Source organism: Ictidomys tridecemlineatus, chromosome 8, assembly GCF_052094955.1.
Source record: "Ictidomys tridecemlineatus isolate mIctTri1 chromosome 8, mIctTri1.hap1, whole genome shotgun sequence".
Lineage (NCBI taxonomy): Eukaryota > Metazoa > Chordata > Mammalia > Rodentia > Sciuridae > Ictidomys > Ictidomys tridecemlineatus.
In genome coordinates this window covers 27,866,516-27,888,306 of record NC_135484.1, presented here as the reverse complement: position 1 = coordinate 27,888,306, position 21,791 = coordinate 27,866,516, and the positions used below count along the sequence as shown (strand labels likewise).

General features: G+C 39.8%; 1 protein-coding gene across 16 annotated transcripts in view; it reads right to left on the bottom strand.

The window, feature by feature from the left end:
* Map7 (microtubule associated protein 7) overlaps positions 1–21,791 on the bottom strand; it is a 172,273-nt gene that overhangs the window by 14,902 nt on the left and 135,580 nt on the right. For 4 of the 16 annotated variants that reach the window (XM_078019066.1, XM_021729438.3, XM_021729444.3 and 1 more), the window contains 9 exons: positions 20,413–20,523; positions 14,309–14,422; positions 9,459–9,607; positions 4,035–4,150; positions 3,447–3,727; positions 2,093–2,345; positions 998–1,160; positions 680–781; positions 107–157 (listed from right to left, as the gene is read on the bottom strand). In XM_078019066.1, the coding sequence (XP_077875192.1) occupies positions 107–157; positions 680–781; positions 998–1,160; positions 2,093–2,345; positions 3,447–3,727; positions 4,035–4,150; positions 9,459–9,607; positions 14,309–14,422; positions 20,413–20,523 (1,340 nt within the window). Of the gene's footprint in view, positions 1–106; positions 158–679; positions 782–997; positions 1,161–2,092; positions 2,346–3,446; positions 3,728–4,034; positions 4,151–9,458; positions 9,608–14,308; positions 14,423–20,412; positions 20,524–21,791 lie in introns of those variants that run through there. The other 12 variants (XM_021729442.3, XM_021729445.3, XM_021729443.3 and 9 more) reach the window with 9 other exon arrangements.

Below are 21,791 nucleotides of genomic sequence, written 5' to 3'. Positions count from 1 at the left end.
ATTAAAAAAAAGATTTTTAAGAATTAGTTACAATTAAAGGTTAAAAAAAAAAAAGAAAAAAGAAAAAGAGCCATCACGAATGATGAGAAAGTAGCCATCTCAATACCTTATCTGTAGCTTCTGTCCTCCTGGTTCTTTTCATAATCTCTTCAAGTCGCTGCAAGAAAGAACAATGAGAAAGAGGATAAGATGTAGAACACAAGCCAAGCCAGCCTAGTGCCCTGCATAATCAAACAGCAACATATAAAAACATGTCTGTCGCCTGTCATTTGGGGAAAATAATAATTCATAGTGCTTTTTTCTTAATTGGGAGTCATGCAAAAAGATTGTGCTGCAGTGGTATCTGCCTGTAATCCCAGCCACTACTACGGAGGCTGATGTAGGAGGATCCTAAACTCCAGGCCAGTCTGGGCTACTTTGCCAGATCCTGGGTCAAAAAAAAAGAAAAAAATAATAAATGTAGCAAATAAGCTGGACTGGCTTAATTATTATAAGTGGAAATTAACTGCTTTGGAGGAGAACTCAAACTTTAAGAGTGGCTTCTTTGTGGAGATTATTAGCACTGAGGGCTGTTTATCTGGAAGGGGTGAAGACAGCAGCCAGTCTCCTGGAGGTCAGCGGCCTTCCCATCCAGGCGGGGCTCAGAGGCTCTGTCCCAGCTTTGGCCTGACATTGCTACCTTCTTCCTTTCCAGGCGCTCCTGCTCCTCTCTCTGGAAGTGCTTCTCTCGTTCCTGCCGGACCCTCTCAGCTTCTTCGCGCATCCGAGCTTCTTCTTCTTTCTGAAGACACAAGGTGGGTGTGTGCCTCTTACACAGGGGCCAGCACCCGTCCCCGGGGCCCCCGGATGCAGAAGCAGGTGGAGACCATGCAGAAATCAGAACCCACACCAGCAACGCGCGGCCTTTCTAACAGGGACCTGTGCCCACGGTGCTCTCATTGGGGGGGGATCACCCCGGCCCGGGGCAGGTGGCCGCGAGGGCGGCGCCCGGGCGCACCTGTTTCTGGGCGCGCTCCATCTCCTCGCGCTCGCGCTCCTCCGCTTGCCGCCGCAGGTGCTCCTCCTTCTCCCGGGCCTGCTCGGCCTCCAGACGACGCAACTCTTCCTCCCGGCGAGTTCGCTCCTCGGCCACCCTTTGAGCCAATTCCTCTCTCTTCTGTCTGGGAAAAGACAAAGCAAAGACACATGAGGAGGAGTCCTTGAAGGGAGGCGGCCCCCGCACGCCCCAAGTGTGGGCATTGCAAGGGCAGTTTGTTCAAAGAGCTCCCCAAAACTTCAACTGGATACATTCAACACGTTACAGGACAAAATTGAAGACATCCTTTGTCCTTCCTCTTCCCTTCCCAGCGTCTTTGCTGCCCGTGATAAACAGCAGCAAACTGCAACCATGAGTATTTTAAGGAGAACTCTCTTTTTCCAAGCATTTACAATTTAACAATCTTTAAGGGCTTAGACTTTATAAATTCAAATTGTGTGACTTTTTAGTAACAAATATGAATCTACTCTCCTCATTTATAAATTAAAATAAACCAAACAAACATAATGTTCTGTACTGCAAAGGAAGAGGGAAGCTCCTGATGGGATCAAGGGCTGGGCACCTCCAAGATGGTAGCCTGCGGTCCAGCCTCAGAGTGCCGTTCTGCTTGTGTGAGGAACAATTATATTGGCATCAGCCTTATTAGACCCAGAAGGTGACCAATTAAGCAATCTGCCCTTAGCATACTATCTGGCAGGCAATCATGCAACATTTAAATATTTTACCCAGCCACAATCTGGAAGAAAACATGAACCCTTACTAAAGCAGCTTTAAAATGATAATTACAAAGATACTGAGGAAATATATAGAGATTGGACATGGGTTAAGTGAAAAAGCAGACTGTACCGTTGTACCCTTATTGTGACTACAATTATGTAAATGTGTGTATATGTATATACAATCTCCAGACTGTGCAGAGACCACCTAAAAAGAACCACCCCAAATGTACACATTCACCTTTGTCACTTAACTACCACTTCCTCTCTCTCAGGGGGAGGACTTAATGCAAGGCCTAACTGTGGTACCGCTGACATCACTTCACTGTTACTGCTTTACCTTTCTATTTCTTCCTTCTCTCGCCTCTCCCTCTCCTCCTTCTCTCTCTGCTCTCGGGCCAGCCGCCTCTTCTCAGCCAGCAGCCTAGTGGCCTCCTCTGGGTCAGTGGTGCCTGCAGAAATCTTAGGAGCAGCACTAGCAGTCACAGTGAATGATGGGGCTGGGGCCGGGGCCGGGGCTGGGACTGGAGCTGGATCAGAAGCTGGGGCCGCGCCTGGAGCAGCTGTACAAACAGGTTCAAGGAGAAAACCAACTGGAAACAAAACCCAAAGAACAAAACAAAAACTAGCATTCCCCACACCCCAGACCTAGAATTCATCATTATCGGAGAAAAGGGAATGTTTGTTACTGTGTATTCTCACAATTTCACTGTATTCTCTGTAACCAAGTAACAGATAACCAAAAAAAAAAAAAAAAAAAAAAAAAGGACTCACTGCATGTGTAAATGAGACATTCAAAGCTCAAGCTTGTCACCAAGTCTTACTTTTACAGCAGTTAAATGAGCTAACAGTACCTATCAAATATGTACTGAGTAGAGAACCTCATGTTAGATTTCTGTGGGAAATTATACCCTGAGCAAAACGGAGATGAGCTCTTTTGTTTGTCCTTTGTTTAAAAAATTCCTACTCTTTGGTGACTATTCATTACTACAGCACCCTGCCACAGGCCGAGGCTCAGGCTGGAAGCATGACAACACCAAATGAAGCGGCTGCTTTTAGACAAAAGTCCAGCTAGTGCCGTCTCCAGGTGGAGGTGTGAAGAGACCTCGCCTTGTCTGGCAGGCACGGCGTGCAACTCACACGGCCTGCTTCTGCTGCAGTCCTGGCTCCAATGTGCGAGATGAAGCAGAATTCTGTGATGTAAGGCCGCACTCTGCATTTTGGAAAATCCTGGAGGTGCTGGTTTAAATGTATATCAATAGATTATTTGAAAATTCTCCCTTGAAAAGGTAGAGACTTGCAAGTGCACTAGTGGGCCTCTGTAATCCCACTTCTGGAGGCTGAGGCAGGAGGATTGCAAGTTCAAGGCTAGCCTCAAAATTAAAGTGAAACCCTATCTCAAAATTAAAAAAACATGCAGGGCTGGGGACATAGCTTAGTTGTAAAGTGCTTGTATAGCCTCTATGAAGCCCTGGCTTTCAAACGCCAGTCCCCCTGCAAAAAATGAAATAGAGAAGAAAAAAAAAAAAAGAAAATCATACTTAGGAAGAGGTTCTGAAATAAGCCTCAGAGTAAAAATTCAAAGTCTCCGGTAAGAATAAAAAAAGAAAAGTTACATAAAATGAAGCTGAAGAAAAAGAGCAAGCAGAGAGAACGGCCGACCAAGGTCCCTGCCCAGGTCAGTTCCTTCTCACCAGGGTCAGCTTCTGGTTCAACAGGGGTCCCGTCTTCAACTGCGGCCTCGTCTACCTTCACTAAAGGTGTCCTGCCTTTCAGCGAGGGCTCGCTGGCAGTACTCTCAGGTTCCTTCTCGGGCTCTTTTTTTTCAGGTTCCACTCTGACTTCCCTCTTGACTGGGCGGATGTTGCCAGGGGACGGGGGCCGGGCCTGGGTGGGAGCAGCTTTGACTGAGCCAGGAGGCAAGGATGCCGGTCGGGGTGTGCCAGGCAAATGCGGAAGGGACTTGGATGGGAGCCTGGGTGCACACAATGGGAAGAGAGGAACACATCAGAACAGGCTTCCCAGAACCCAGGACAACAATTTGTGGAAAAGTAATGCAGACGTTTAGCTCTGTGTGTTTGTCTTTTATGTGATAAATGCAGAAATGAAGTCCTTTAGAAACCAAGTCCAATGTGTCATGTTCCTTTTTTCTTTGCTTTGAGAAAGACTATCATTCTCTAAGTCAGAGCCATGCAGTGTGAGAAGAATGGTTCTCTACGAAGACAGAAGCTATTCATTCTCCCACACAGAATGTCCCTGCAGGCCTTGAGCACCTCACTTACCAAAGTCTGGAGCATGCTGGTGACCTTGCCTTGGGATTAGATGGAGACAGAGCCCTTCGGATGCCAGATGTAAGATGGAAGGGTACATTTTCTCTTTCTCTCTCTCTTTTCTGGCCCTAAGTTCAGAGAAACTCAGTGATTAGATTTCTCAGTGAGTCAGACAACCACATTCACAGTATTCAACAGTGGAGCTACAAACCATGTAACATTTTCTTAGAAATTCTTAAGCTATATCACCTATATCCATTCCAGCCTCAACACAAGGCCTTTGTTAATCTGAACAGTATATCTGAATTAATATAGGTAACACTAATAAGGTGGGTCTGGATGTGAGATTGAGATTTTACTTATTTAAGAAAGAAACAAAAGCAAAAACATCTAGACTTTTAGAAAGCACTTTGACTTTGCATCTAACCTTACCTGGAACAAAATTTATCATAATATGGTTTATCTCCCACAAACGATGAAATAAAGGTCACTTCTATTTTTATGCTTTCAGTTAAAGCACATCTTTTCTTTTTTACTTCTTTAGCAGCACTTTTTTTTCCCCCACCACAGAGAATACCATAGCTTATTTATTTATTTTTTAATACTAGGTATTGAACCCAGGGTTGCTCTACCACTGAGTATGTTCCCACTTCTTTTTCTTTCTTATTTTGACACTGGGTCTTACTAAGTTGCCCAAGCCTAGAATTTCTGGTCCTTCTTCCTCACTCTTGTGAGTTGCTAGGATCACAGGCATGCAGTAGCAGGCCCAGCAGCCTAGTCATTAAAAAAAAAAATACATACCTGCTATTTCAACATTAATTCACTTTTCCTCTTGTATTAATGTTATAGAAAAAAGTCCTTCCTCATCTAATGTCCTCTTATTCTCCAAGGAAAGTCAGGTCCAAGATGAGGAAATTTAGGTATTTGTATTCTTTATTGGGGGAGGAATCTGAGATCCGAGGGTGGGCCTTCCCCTGACTGCCATGGAGCAGTTCAGTCAGGCAGATGGCACATTTCCAGAGTTGAAATGGTCAAACAGAAGCCCAGAGAAGTGTTCTGAGATTCTAAAATCCATCAAGACCTGCCCCCCTGCCCATTGCAAAACAGAAAGCTTCCAACTATCTAAAACTTTCTACCATGTTCTGGGATGGAAATGAAGACCAGCTTGGGGGGGGGGGTCCTGGGACCTGGGTGAAATGGCTGTCAGGAAAGCAAACTGCCAAGGACACAAAGGAAGGGACAGAATGTTATCTAGTCTAAGGACAGAAAAGCTGGCAGTGTGCTTCTCTCACTGGCTTAAGCATCAGTTCTTCCTGCTCTTCTTTATGCTTCTCATAGTTTTTCTTCATCTTCCTGAGCAGCATCCTGACTGACTGGGCTACAGATGGGGGGGAGTGTGTGGTGGTGGAGGAGTGTCAGTAATACTGTCTTCCAGGAAATCTACGTAGAAAAAAATGCACAGGGCAGGAAAGAGCTCTGCAGGTGTGTGTTAACTTGGTGCCACTCCAGTTGCATGCCCACCCTCTGCCCCATCTCTGATTCCAAAGGGCAGGAGGAGGGACCTCGCACAGCAGAGCAGTTGTTGATGGCAAAAGCTGCAGCCACCATATGGGACCCTTCTGGCTGATGCATGGGTGGCATTTATGCCTTGGGTAAATCAGTCCCTAGGATGAAAGGCTCAAGTTTCTTCCAAGGGAAGCTGGGGTTAAGTACCAGGTATAGTCTCTCTCTTTTTTTTTTTTCCTCAAAATATTTTGATTTGGCTGAAATCATATCAAGGAGAACTCTGAGTAGTCAGGTAAGTTGTGCTGTGGAGAGTCTGGAGATGACCTTTCTCATCGGGGCTTTGATGAAAAAGGGACCAGGGATGAACCTACATAAAAGAGACTATCTGAGGATAGTCTTGTTTTTATCAAAGTGCCACTGAGCCTAGTACTTTTTTCTCTCCCAAAAGAAACTAATCACCTTGAATCATCCAGAGCTGGGAGAACAGGGGAAGAGTGATTTTGAAAACCACCCACTTCAGATAATACCCATCCAGCAGGTAGTTTTTATTTTTACTTTTTTTTAATCCTCTTAGTTGTTTCATTGCTCTACATACAGCCACCTTTCTGGGCACCACACACATAAAGGCACTCCTGATTCTCATCCGGATGTGAGTTAATGCCCAGCAGTCTACACAATCATCTTGCCTGCAACACTTTCCACAATGCTGAGGGGAACACACACAGAAAGCTGTCCATACCAATTGACTGGACAGCTTACTCACAGGAGAGACTTGACAATCTTGAAAAAGGACAAAAAAACTGGAGGTCTTACTCTTCCTGATTTAAAAATACTACAAAGCTATAGTAATCAAACCAGTTATAAAGGTAGGCATATAGATCCATGGAATAAAAAGCCCAGAAATAAACACTTGTAAAGCTGGTTAAATCTCAAGACTACCCAATGAGGAGAGAATGCTCTCCTCGATAAATGGTGCTGGGAAAATTGGATACCCACGTGAAAAAGAAATCTGACCCTTCCCCTACACAATATACAAACATGAACTCAAAATGGACTAAAGACCTAAATGTGAAACTTAAAACTATAAAACTCCTGTGAGAAAACATAGGTGAACACTTCATGTCATTCAAATGATACTGATTTGCTGGATAACACCAAAAGTACAGACAATAATGCAAAACCAGACAAACAGAACATTGAATTTAAAATGTTCTATGCATCAATCAAAGGATACAATAGTAAAAAAGCAACCTATGAAATAGGAGAAAATATTTACAAATCCTATCTAAGAAGAGGTTAATGATATATAAACAACTGCTAAAATTCAACAACCAGTAATCTGAATAAAAAATGGGCAGGGGCTGGGGATTTAGTTCAGTGGAAAAAAACTTCTTTAACATATAAGGCCCTGGGTTTGATCCCCAGTATCCCCCCACCCCAAAGGCTTAAAGATTTTAATAAACATTTCTTCAAATATGATGTACAAATAGCCAACATGCCTATGAAGAGATGTGCAATGACACTGATCACTAGAGATGCAAATCAAAACCACAATGAGTTATCACCTCACATCCATGAGGAGAACTGTCACACAAAAACAAAGGAGTAAGTTGTTAAGGATGCCAAGAAGCTGCAACCCTTGTATGCTACCAGCAAGAATGTCAAACAGTGCAGCTACTATTCAAAACAGCATGGTGGTTTTCAAAAGACTAAAATATGGTTATCATATGATTCCGTGATCCCACTTCTGGTATGTATGCAAAACTCCAAGAGAGATGTGCACATCAAAGATCAAAGCAGCACTATTGGTGATAACTAAGAGGTGAAATCAACCCACATGTCCATCAATGGATGAATGGATAACAAAATGTAAGGACATATTATTCAGCCTTAAGAAGGAGGGAAATCTGTCACGTGTTACAAGGATGAACCTTGAGGACATTATGCTAAGTAAAATAAGCTAGTTGCAAAAATTCAAATACATCATGATTCCCCTTATGAGGTACTTACAATAGTCACATTCAGAGAAAAAGGAAACAGAAGGATAGTTGCCAGGGATAGGGGAGGAAGGGAAAATGCAACGTTCAATATGCATAATGGGTCCGGATGCACAGGATTTAAATAGTTCTGGAAATTAGTTGCACTATACTGTGAATATACTTGACACCATCTTAAAAATGATTATGTTAAGTAGGATTTTTAACCATAATTAAACATTCTGTAAAAATTAAAAATACAGCCTATCAGTGTCATTGCCACTTTTCAAGGGCTCAAGGTGGTAGTCACCACTCAATTCCACAGTTTGGCTCCACCAGTCATTTTCTGGCAACACATATTTGTCTAAATATTTGGTTGTAAGGAGGTGAAAAGAAGGTTCATTACATAGAGGAAGGCATTAAAAAGAAAAACCCACCAAAGCTCTGGATCAGGCTATGATGAACCACCTCATTCATTTTGGTAGCCAAGGCTCAACCTTCCACCTCCCCTCAAAGATGGTTAATTTCAGTTTTTACCTATAACCAGATACTTTTCCTTTGGTAAATGCCCTTTTCCCCTGTCTGATAAGCATCCAAAGCTGTTGCTTTGATATTGCATTTTATCCACGGCCAGGATCTCTGTGTACCAAAACGCTAATAAACTAAAACTCCACAAACATCAAAGGTAGTTTCACCTTTGACTCTAATGGCTTCCGGTCTGACTTCATCATAAATTAACACTGATGCCTGAAGGGGCTTGAAAGAAAATTGCCACCAGAAAAGCCATCAAGGCTCTCACAACCCTCAAATTACCCTCTGAGCAAAATCCTTTTAAGTATCCATCAGCTTTATTCATCTGAATTGCTCTGGAAGTTGAGATTATAAATAAATTCTTCCAGCCATTCATTACAAGGATCGTACTATGATCACAGGACAGAGGCAATGAGAGCTGGTGGATTAGTGTCTAGTGACACTAAAGTACAATCTAGTGCCTTGTATACTAAAGTACAGTATCTTAAGGCCATAGACCAATGATCTTTGAGTGGTATCAAATAAGTACAGTTTAAAACAAAGATGAAGAAAGACTACTGAAGACATAAATTACCTCAGTGCTGTTTATAGCATGATGAAAATTATATTAGCTTAGTCACCTTGCCAGTAATAACAAGCACAAATTATATTCCTCACATGCAAAATCTGAGTTCATAGTACAGGCCAACAGCCTTTCAAGAATTGGTTACTTAGCAAATAAGTAGTGTTTTCAAAATATTCTTCACTGTATTTAAAGATGTGGGCATTGACAGGGGTTAGTTAAGCAGGATAAAAATTCCTTATCTCAATGCTTACTGAACCACACTTGGAATTCTGCAGGTTTCTGGATGTGACTGGGATTAAAGGGGGCAGCAGTTCAGGCCCATTTTCCTTGCAAAGGCCATTTGGTTTACCTACTTTAAAAAATGAAGGAATTCTGGCATTACACTTGTTTACTTTTTGGTTTGAGGGATTGAAACCAGGGGCTTTACCCCAGTACTTTTTAGTTTTTATTTTGAGACAAGGTCTTGCTAAGTTCCTGAGAGTCTTCCTAAGTTGCCAAGGCTGGCCTCAAATTTGCGATCCTCTTGCCTCAGGTGTGTGCCACCATGCCTGGCCATTGCACTTATTTGTAGAGAGTCCCCAGCAGGATAGGTCAGGCACTTATATGCTTGAACAAAGATCCATTTTCATCTTCATGTTCAAATTTTAGGGAAAGCAATATTTCAAGTGGGGAAGAAGTGGGACCATGTGGGGAGAGGGGTGTGTGCAGTACCAAATGCCAGCTAGATTTGTGATGAATGGGATGCTGAGTGTCATGGCCACCCTGTCTTATAACCATACCACACCTTGGGCAGTATCCACTCTGCACAGGAAAGAACTGGCTCCCAGGCTCGCCAGTCCACTCCCAACTGCTACTCACCAATGTGCCATGAATGGTCCTCCTGCGCGCAGAGCCCTCGGGTGGTGTTACAAAGAGTTTTGGTCGGTCCACCGGATTTCTAGAGTGTGCAGCTTTGTAGGGCATGATGATGGGGCTGCAAGATGCTGAACGAGGACAAATGGGGATAACTAGGGTGCAGGTGATTGGTTTTACACACAAGAGTGCCAGAAGAACAGGTGAAGAAAGCCAAAAGCAGGTTCAGGAAAAGGAGCCAAGCAGAGACAGAGAGAAAAGTAGGAAGAAGATGTTATTACCTAAAGGTGCCCTCGAACAATTACACTCAACTCTCCTTACTTCCTGTGAGTTTATTATGGCCCCCAAAGAAAGGCATGTCCAAGTGAAAAATCTGACTGTACTTCTAGTTATGTGCCTATTTAAATGCTGGTTAAAGATGTAGATATAATCTAGTTGTTATAGAGAGCCAAGATCTGACATTCCTTTGAACAAATGGTTCTGGTAAAATGTTGCATTAATGATATGAGGTGATTTTTATATGACTAGCTTGCAATCAGATTTTTTCTAATCATCCTTAAGATGGAAAAAAAAGGTAGAAAGAGAAGAAGCATGCAATCAGGCAAGCAAGATAAACTACAACTATTTCATGGGTCAAGTTCAACAGCCAGTTGCAGGGGGAAAGAATCTGAATTTTAAGCATGTTAAATGACCAAGTCTTACCAGGTGCTAAGACTTGTTATAGGAATAAGTAATCATTTCCAGAAAAGAATTCTGTAAATGTATTATCTATTTAAAGGCAAACCAACACATGCTTCTGGGTTTTTCCAAAAGCAAAGGCATTTAATATTTCATAGGCAGCAGCAGCAGCAGAACTTATGGGAAGATGGGCTGTAACTACTTAAAATGGTGAAAAGAACATAAATATGTTAAGATGGCCAAAAATAACATTGAGTCATGAGTAGCTTTTACATTTTTTTACTCAAGATAGAAAGTTTTTTGAAAATCTGCATAGTTTCTGACCATTCACCTTCAAAGGAACACTGTCATTCATCAAGTTATTCTGAGAAATAATGATTTAAAGAAATGTATGTTAACACCACATACATATCAAAAGTGGGGGCACTAAAGTTCAAGGTCCATTTTCAGCTCTCATTCAGAAATGCTGCTTTCCAGAAAAAAAAAATGCATTTGGACCAGGTTATAAAATTACTTTACCTAACTCTAGCCTGATAGTAGCAACCCTTTATAAAAAAGACTAGCATGAGGCTGGGGAGGTGGCTCAGTGGTAGAGCACTTGCCTAGCACACATGAAGCCCTGGGTTCAAACTTGGCATGAGAGAAGGGGAGAGGTGGGAAGGGGGAGAGGGGAAGAGATGGGGAGGGAGAGAGTGGGGAGAGAGAGATGGAGAGGTGCTGACTGAGATTACTGTGTCAGGCCAGCCAAATGTTAACTGTATTAGTAAGTTAAACACTCAAAAGTACACCCACCACAGTGGTGCACACCTACCATCCCAGCTGCTGAGGAGGCTGAGGCAGGAGGACTGAAAGCTAAAGGTCGGCCTGGGCCATTTAGTGTGAGACTGTCTTGAAATAAAATAACCTGGGTTCAATCCCCAAAACAAACAACAAAAACAAAATAGCCCAAAGTTCAAAAGGCAAATCTGAGGTACTTACTGCCTCTCTCCATATATATATTCATGAGAGAGAGAGTGTATGGTATTGGAGATTGAACATAGGAGCTCTCTACCACTGAGCTACATTCTAGGCCTTTTTAATACCTTCTAAGTGGCCCAGGCTGGCCTGAAGGCCGTGATCCTCCTGCCTCAGCCTCTTAGGTCACTGGGATTACCATGCCCAATTATGTGCTACCATGCCCAGTTAAAATTATTAATTCTAGAATTAGAGTTTTAAAATGTTTGTTATTTTGATTTAATCTGGAGTCAGAAAGTTGATCAGATTGCCTCCCTACTGGCAGTATTGGGATCAGATCCAGGACTTCATGCTTGCTAGGCAAGCACTCTACCACTAAGCTACATCCACAGCCCTAGACTGCATCTTTATTAATGTGTTCTTTTATTTAATGCCTTGTAGTATCTTCTAGTTATCAGTGAATTGTAATAGACTAGAAACTGTACTCTCTTTTTGCATCATCTGAAAAAAGGATTCTATTTCTTCAGGATAAACTAAAATGTTTTGCATTCCCTTGGTTCTTAAAGGAATATGTGCATATCACATGGGAAACAACACAAAACTTTACTTATGACCTTAATTTACTGTGAAGGATGGATTTGTGTTGTGAGGAAGGGAAGGAAAACCTCTTATCATTTTGTGCTTTTTTTTTTCTTTATTTAAATCACAGGGGAAACTGTATGGAAATAATTTTTCTTTTTTTGCAGTATGGGGTGTTTGAATCTAAGGGTGTTCTACCACTGAGCTACATCACACAGCCCCTCCTCTTTTTTTCTGCTTTGAACAGGGTCTCATTAAGTTGCTAAGGCTGGTAATAAGTGTGTATTAATTTAACCCATTCAAGATCTTCTATATGAAATAGTGGGTGCCAAGCAATGATAATACAGTTCAAGTGATTGGAGAGCAGCACAGAGAACAGAAAATTTGCATAATATAATATTAACACGGAAGGCCTACTGTATCTTCTAACCATTTTACATGTACCAGTTTATTTAATTCTGAGTTCACTAATTAGTCACATATATTTTAAATGTTCTCCACCGTCCCCCCCCCCCCACACACTCATGGAGAAGTCAACCTACAGTAATGGCTGCAAAGGAGAGGCATGAGACCTGGATTTTAATTCTCAATGGCTCTATTCCCTGTTTAGAGAGTCAGCAATAACCAAACACCCTAGAGGTAAGAACAGTGGTTTTCATCTACTAGTGTAACCCCTATTATGGATGTAGCTCCTCCTTTTGCCAAAGGCAATTGAGAATAAGAGGAAGTTAAGAGACAAACTAAGATGGAAAGGCAGAAAATAATAATCAACGAGATACATGGAAAAATAAGTGTAACAAAAAAAAGTGTCTTTGAAAAGACAACTGGAAGACGTATGTACATATAATTACAAATGGAAATTTTTGTAAAAATCAAGAGTTTTGATTCATTAAACATAAGCCACATCAATGCAAAAAGTGACAAAGATCTAGGGAATAGACTAACAAAACAGGTAACTCAGTAAGGCTATGCGCTATTACACACTTTAAAAAAAAATATTTTTTGTTGAAAAGGAAAACAGAACAGCAGCAAAGTAAAGAGCCAATCTGCAGATAGAAAGCACCTTGACTGAGCGTAACAATGAAGAACAAGGTGGGAAGACAGGCGGGTGAGTAAATTGGGTGGAAAATGAAGATGGTGTTGGAAGACTAGAGGAAGAGCTAAAGAATTGGCAAAAGTTAGTGATGACAGAAACAGCGAAGATAATTTTCTAGCTTTGAGGCAGTCTTTAAGCAGAGCATGGCATACAATGTGGAGGTTCGGATGCATGATGGATGGTCATAAACTACGGAGATCCCGTGAAGCAGGATAAGAGAAGCAGTCTGACATGTTCTTCAACATGAAGAAAAGCTTTCATGACTTGTGAATCATAGGTATATACTATCTTGAGATTACTATACTTTTCCTTCCAAAAAGTCTTAAATGTAGTATGACAGCTCCAAAAAAAAAATATTTTACAGAAAAAGAAAAAAAAAAAAAACCACTGTGGTCCAGCTGGTTGATTGCACAGCCGGACACAAAACACCATATGGTTTTGAAGAGGGAGAGGTGAGCACATTTAAGATCTAGTCCACCCACTTTTTAAGCGGCTCTGGTAAAAGTCTTTTATTGCAAGTACACTTGCTTTCCGTGGGAGTTGGGAATGTCCATGCCTGCTCCCTAGACTGACTCCAGGGGTGCTATGAGAAGCAGAGTCGATGCTCATTAGCTCATTGGGCACTGTAGATGAAAGACCCCATAAAGCACCAAGGATTATTACTGGTAAAGTTAGTTAATGCACATGAGTAGGCTGCAGAGATAAAGAATTTTTAAAGGTAATTTTTGAAAGAGGGTACACAATTTCCTGAGTGTCAAAGATGAGGGCTAGATGGGTTACACAGATGCACCAACTATACCCAAAGAGATTTGGGAAAATCTAAATCAACTCACCATGGGAGTAGTGATACCAAAAGCCTAATGTAGAATTTTCTTACCAACTACATGGAAGCTGTATACTAATTTCTCATTAAGCGAATGAGCCAATTGGCTCATTCAGCATGTTTTATATTTGAAAAAGTAGAGAATTATAATAGCCTGTAGTAGGTATATTCTACATATTTTCAATGAATATGACTTTACAATTATATTCTACACATGCTAATTATCCTTCTCCACAACTCTTTAGAGTCTGTAAGGGTTCTGTTCCTAGATTACACACGAGAGACTGGCAGGAAGGATAAGCAGTAACCACAGCCACATTACAAAACTCTGTGCTTAAATAACAGGTCTGTGCTTTGATTTTATTCCTGAGTCCACATATTGGTATTAAATATTAAATCATGTCTATCTCTGATCACATGCTGAGATACAAGGGTAGAAAGAATGGTAGGTAAGGGATACTTTTATTCTGGTAGCCTAAAGAGCAGAGCAAGCTGAAGCCGTTTGATCAGAGGGGCTTCCTCTGTCTGCCTGGTGACTGGTGTCCACATAAGATGCTAAGGTGGACAGTAAGAGGAAACAATGCCAGGGGCATGAAACCAACCTAACTAACAATTCCACCGGAGCAGAGGGAAGCACACATCAGGAAAAATAGAGGTAAGCAGTGCAGATAGGCTCTGCAAGGAGGACTTTACCTCACCAGGAGAGTTCCACCTGGACGGCTTTACCTGTGTCTCCAGACAAGGCTGCTGTGCTTTTACTTCTGGCCAGGAACGAGTGTGTGGGCGTCAGGAGTCTGTTAACAACGCTGCTTTCCCAGGGGCTGAGTTGCAGGCGGCGAGCTAAACGTCACCACATAAGTAAGATGTTAGAAACATTCTTTCCAGGGTCAAGGGGGCGCACCACATCATACCTATCAGCTCCATAGGCCTGGTCTTTGTGAGACACCAGGCTCTCCAGGGAGGACAGCTGGCCATAAGTCAGAGAAACAGAAACAATTTCCAAGAGTAGCAGCTGCTCCACAAAGCTTTTCCACTAAGGTTAATTTTACAGTAGCCTCTTAAGAAGTTTAGTTGCAGATTTTGTCAATCACTCTCCTTTAGTAGTCAATAGGTCTCAAAACAGAAATATCATCCAACTACATTTGTTTTGACACATATGAACAATTCCGGGGTAGACCTATCAGATGGACATCTGGATGGGCAATGGACTGATGGTACACACCTCAGCCACAGGGCTTCCTAAGTACCTTGAATAATAAATCCCAACAGAGCTGTTGGCAGGAATGAAAAACCAGATTTATACAAAATATAGAGAACATTCCTGTTAGACTATGCTAGGTCTCCATGAATCACTATGTGAGCAATTGGAGGATGGGGTTAGATAATAAAATGAAGACTCATGCAAATTTCTGCATGGGACTCCTTCTGACCTTTCCATTCAGCAAGCCAGGTGTTTTCACATCCCTGTTTGGCAACAATATAAAAATTTTGGCTGAGGATTAAGGCTAAGGCTGAAGCAAGATAAAATGAAACAGAAAAGCCAAAATTCAACATAAGCATAATCTTGACAGTTAGTAGTGGGTGCCTGAAGAATCTCGAAAACAAAGTTAAAATAATGCAACAATATATGGCTTCACATTATACTGGGGCCCAGCAAGGCCATGGTTAGGAAATGCATGCTAATTATAAGTTATTTTCTTTGCTTTTATGTTAGCTTCCAATGATAGCACATGAAAATATAGAAGGTATTTTCCAAAAATACTAGTAAAGAAGTTTGCAAACTTCTACAAATACCATTACATTCTAATCTGTTTTACAATGCACCCTTAAGTCACTTGAAAGTCTTTGCCTGACAAGGTCACTTCTATTCATAAACCTCAGATGTAAGACTCCTTTGCCTCTGGAGCAGGTGTTTGGAAGGGCACTTAAATTCTAGGAAATCATTTTTAGATAACAAAAGCCACATACTGCTAAGTATAAAATATTTGCTTCTATTTGGAAGGAAGAATCAACTTCCAGTCAGTTCCCTAATTACCTGATTTTATTTTAAAAAGAGTGACTATTTTGATGAAAGCTCTAATGAATTTAAGAATTAGTGAATTATTCATTGGATTTTCTGTTTTTTTAGAAGTCTTTTTGGTAAAATTAATTATTATCTGGCATTAAGACGTTAATGAAAACGATCTGCTATAGAAATTGCAATCATTAAAGTTAGTAGAAAGCACCATGGGGAAGTACTATCATCAACTAGTAGGGTAGTGAGAGTGTATGGAACAACAAAATAGGATAATGCAACCTAAAATTAGAACACACTCTCAGAATAAAAGCAATGGAAGAAAAGGGATTAGGATAAACTAAAAATCTTCGACAGAACTATATGTTCAATGGATGGGAAAGGAAAGAAAGATGAATACTTCCTTTTCTTAGAAAAACTACTGAATGCCTGTAGCTTAAAACTGCAGAGATGAAGGATCATGGAAAAGATGTCTTTTTCTCTTTTCTCTATTAAGAAGTTCAACTACCCTACTTCTTTGAATCTCTATCTTCAATGACCGAATTTGCTTCAAATTAAGATCATTATGAGCCCACTTTAACTTTGATGTAAGCAAATCTTAACACTTTGAATAAAAGATGGTGCTAGAGGAATCAGGCTTCAACATGTACCACACTCACACCTACTGCCTTCCAGAGGAGAGATAACCTTGTAGTAGGTGCTCACAAAGGACAGTTAGTTCATTGTTCTTTTCCACCTACAGAGTCCTGATTTTAAGATTAAAAAGCTGAAGAGGCATTGGCACTCATGGAACTCTATGGTACTGGCCCTATTTAAACACTTAAATTTTGATTATATATATATATTTTATATATTAGGAGGAAAACTAAATGTTAGATGAAGTCTTTTATATTTTAAATATTAGCAATCAATTTTAATTAAAGCAAGAAAAAGCACTGCTCAGGTTAAAGATAACAATGCTCTGGGCAGAATTTGTCTTGAGGTCCACCAATGTGTCCTCTAATGTTTATTCTAGGGGAAAAGTATATTGACTAATTTTAAGCAAAAAGTAGACAATTTCATTCTTATTCTGTTCAAACTTTCCATTGTTCTTTTTTGAACTGGTTAAGTGGGTAGCTTAAAAAGTGATATATAGAGGCTGGGGGTGTGGCTCAGTGGCAGAGTGCCTGCCTAGCATGGGTGAGGCACTGGGTTTGATCTTCAGCACCACATAAAAAATAAACAAACAAAAATAAAGGCATTGTGTCCACCTACAACAACCAAAAAATTAAATAAAAAAATCAAAAAAGTGACATACACTGGCTTTGGGGGTTTGTTTTGTACTGGGATTGAACCCAAGGGTGCTTTACCATCTTGCTACATCCTCATTTTTGTTTTCTGATGCAGGGTCTTGCTAAATTTCTGAGGCTGTCCCTGAACTTGCGATTCTCCTATCTCAGCCTCCTGAGTGGCTGGGATTACAGCTGTGCCCCAACATGACTGGCTCCAGGTGATATGTACTTTTAATGGAAATATATCAACATTCTGTAGCAATTTTAGAAATCTTTAATAATCAGTTTTCCTTAAAGCCAGGTAGTCTTCTTAGTCCATGTAACACTATATTCAGATAATCAAAGTATTTCAAAAATCTATAGGACATAGGTACAGACCTGTGACTGGCCTCCACTAGCTTTGGAGCGCCTGTGAAAATACATTTGGGGAAATGTCTATTTATTAAATGATATGACAATGTTTCAATATATTTAATAACCAATAGAACTGTTAGGATGCATTTCAGTTGTCAATCAGTCTTGATGGCTTCAGATCCTCATTTTAAATCAGTTTTAAGACTGAGAAGCATATAACCTCTTGACATATTTGTCTACAAAGGTTTCTAATTTATTAATTCAGTATGTGTATGTTTGTGTGTGTGTGTGTGTGTGTGTGTATGTATGTGTGTATATATATATATGTGTGTGTATGTATGTGTATATATATATATATACACATATATATGTGTATATATATATGTATATGTATATATATATATATATTTTCTGTGTGTGTGTGTATGTATGTGTATATATATATATATATATTGAATATATATATATATTCTTCCTTCCTTCCTTCCTTTCTTTCTTTTTATGGTATGCGGGAATTGAACTCAGTAGCATTCTACCACTGAGCTACATACCAGCCTTTTATTTTGAGGCAGGGTTGCTGAGGTTGCCCTTGAACTTGCAGTCCTCTTGCCTCAGCCTCCTGAGTCTTTGGGACTATAGGCATGTGTCACTGTGCCCAGCAATAAGCATACTTTTTAATGAGATGATAAGGCATAACTTCAAAAAAGGGTAAAAAATAAGAAATATTTATAAATTAGAGAAATTCAAACTCAAAATAACTTCTATTCTTACTGAAAGACCCTAAGCCTCTCACTGTCCAAATGTGGGTTTTGTCTAACTTAAACAAAACAAAAAATTTTCTATACCCTAGAGAGCCCTTCTGGGCATCTCTGATCAGGTAGGCCAGGAACTCATTTACAGTTTTTTTTTTTTTTTTTGAAAAGCAGGCAGAGAAGCAAAACTCTCAAATTCAGTGCTCTCCCTCTGCTTCTCCTAGCACAGCTTAATGTTCAGCTTTCTTGTCCTGCACCAGGATTCAAGGAGCAGTTTCCTGGCCCCAGATGTAAACTGGTTATTGAACGTTCCTTTACCCTGGTGTCTTAATTCCAATTCTTTTTTTCTTTGTACTGGGGATTGAACCCGAAACACTTTGCCGCTGAGCTACATCCCCAGCTCTTTTTAGTTTTAATTTTGAGATGCTGGCTTACTAGATAATTTCTAACATATCTAAAGAAAAAAAAGCACAGAAGTAACCTCAGGAAGGACACCCAGGAAGGGGGAGAACTGAAGACATAGCATAGCAGCTGTACAGTAAGGAGCTGGGGATTTCATTCTAATCACTCTTCTACAGTAATTAGCCTGTGGGACATTAAGTCAGACTCTCAACCCCTGAGAGAATATTATCCCAACTGCTGCAGATGATTGATCTAGGCACAGATGATCTAGGTAATATGATTTCTAAGATATTATCTTAAGACTATCCAATTAGTTACTATCATATAGAATCCATAAGATATCATCTTATTTCTAATCAAGAAAGATAATTCAACATTGTCATTCCACAGAGATGTGGACAGGACATTGACCAGTTTACTACCTGTCTCAATCCTCACCTTAATTTTGCAAGTAAGTCAGACTTAAGATGAAAGAACTATAAAATCCTGATTGTGGGACTGGGGATGTGACTCAGTGATTAAGCACTCCTGGGTTCAATCCCTGGCACCAAAAAAGTATGAAGTTAAAAAGCTCATAATGTGACCCATTCCAAAGGTGAATAGACAAGTATAAGAATAGCATTCAGTGTTCTATTTTACATTACATTAAGGGAGCAAGTTTGAAAATAAAGGATATTTGTGAAAGACATTTTATTTATTTATTTAGTTAGTTAGTTGGTTAGCAGTACTGGGGACTGAACCCAGGGGTTTTTTACCACTGAACTACATCCTCAGTCCTTTCTATTTTTTACTTTGAGATAGGATGTTGCCAAGTTGCTGAGGCTGGCCTTGCTCTCCTGCCTCAGCTTCCCAAATTACTGGGATTACAGCACGTGCCACCATGCCCAGCTAAGAAAATTTAATTAACACTTTAACACAAAAGGCCCCTAATTTGACTGTATGTCTAATATTGGTTTACACAAATTGTTTTTGTTTTTTTTAAAGGAAAGGTTTTGGTTAGAAAGGAAAGAATAGGAAGTAGTTCCAACATTTATCACTTTTTGAGATTAATTATGAAATAACATCAATACTCATAATATTGTACATTACAATAATATCATAAGTTTTATACAATACAAAATATATGAATACACATACACACATACAGAACATGCACACGTTACATTTTTTAAAGATTATAAACACTGAAACTTTCCCAGTTTCTTCATAAAGTACTTGAGGTAACCATAACTTGTAATTTTTAACAATTATGTGCTTTTATACTGCACAGTAATTCTTTGGTTTTATTTAAAATCATTTTAGCCACGTAAAACAAGTAGCTTATCTTAAAAGCTTATTGTTCCTTCCATGATATATGAAAAATAAGACTTTTACTTTATAAATAATTCAACATTCATGTACTGTAAATCCATAGGATGAATAAAACTTAAAACCAAGATGTTAACTGAAGGATTATATGATTACTGAACTTTTCAGGAGGCTGTAATGATGATGATATTGTTGAATTTGGGTCAAATCCCCAGGAGTAAATGAATGAGTACCAAAAACCAATCACACACATAAGAAAGGCATGCTTGGTTAAGTGGGAAATAAATAGCAAAATGAAATCTACCAACGTGAATCATTTAAAGTTTCCTTTGGAAAGTCAGAGCCTGGAATTCCCAAGGTACAGATGAAAAGCCATAGACAATATGATTGAAGTAAAAGAAATGTTCATAACAAAGACCATTTGCATTTTGGTGGATAAGTGGGTGATTTCTGGAGCTGTAAACTCATCTACTAAAAAGTTGAGAGCAGCACCGATTTCATCACTGCTAAATGCAATCATTCAGCCACGTTCTAAAATGAGAAAGTTCTTGTCGCAAGGAAAATTCTGTTCAGCCGTTTATTGCTTTTTTACTCTGAAGTTTTTTTCTTCCTATTTAAGAAACGTAGGGAAAGCAACTTCAGATGCTTATTTTCATCTGTAAACATCCAGAAAAAAAAAAGCATTAAGTAAATAACATAACACTTTTTTTGTTTTCCTTTTGACTGTACCTCTATCTGGAGAATTTAGTAAAGTTGCAGATGAGGAGGAGAGCCGCTTGCTAATGACGGGATCAACATGTTTCGAAAGATTCATGGTGGAAACTGACCTCCTGTCTGGATCTAAAACAAATGGAGATAATGCTAATTGACAGCCAGCATGCAGGATTGCAATTTTCCTAGCTCACTGATGGAAGGAGAAACTAGCATTGGATGCTTTCAGCTCTATTTCTAGATCTTTCATAATAGCACAGTTTTTTAAGTGGACAAGCTAAAGGTAACTTAAAGGCTAGAAATAAAATTCATTTTTTTTTCTTACAGAATAAATATTCAGTGCACCAGTTTGAAACTCAAGGATACTGTTATAACAAGTGAATGAAGACAAAAGGAGGGCCAATAAAGAGCTATGAAAATAACAGACTATGAAGCAAAGAGAGGACCATAAAGTGAATGGCTTCATCATTTCTGAAGGTAGGAACGATAGGGTGGTGATGGTGCTGGTAAAATATACTGCAAACACTGGGAAAAAAACACAGCAGATTCTGTTTAGCTGTTGATGCTTTTAAAAAAAAAAACAGCCAGGCATTACAGTTCATTAAAGAAGAATGGTTTTAAGAACAAGAAAGACAAAGAAATGCTCTTGGTGTGGAAAGGATGGCCATACATCCTTTCTTTCATAAAAGTCTACGAATAACCACACTTTAGTGCCCCATGAGCTTAGTGTGGCCTACAAATGGATAATCAGGGCAAAAACTTGCCCAACAAAATCAATAGCAATGTAATTAAAATAAGAATTCTTTGTAAGCTGATGAGTACTATTGTTCATCCTGGAAATAACTTAAAAATAATTCTTAAAGTTCAAGTCAAAAGGAAAGTAGCCACATAAAAGACAAAAGTCAGCTCTGTTAAACTGCTGCTGGTACAGTGGAACCAAGTTGTAATCATGCTTGTCAGCACAAGTTATATTCCCCAAATAATATTACCTATAATAAAAGTCTAAAACTCTCATCATAAATGTGTCCAGGAGGAAAGTGGATGTTCTGATCTAAAATAATTTAAGTTAAAGAAGTTTTGTTGTGTTTTATTTTCTATTGTTGGAAACTAAAACAAAAGCAAAGACGTTCCTTGTGGCAGACCCTTCAAAACTCAGTTCCCATTGGTCTAATGAACTGCGGCAGTAAACACTGTGCAAAAAAATTCCCCCAAGGAATAAGTTTTTGACTACTATGGATGATGTACTGGTGATAAGCAAGTCTTCCATTAGCATCACATATTTCTTTTCTTGGTAAAGGGAATTGAATCTAGAGGTGTTCTACCACGGAGCCACATCCTTAACCCTTTATTAATTCTGAGACAGGGTCTAAGTTGCATAGACCTTGCTAAGTTGCTGA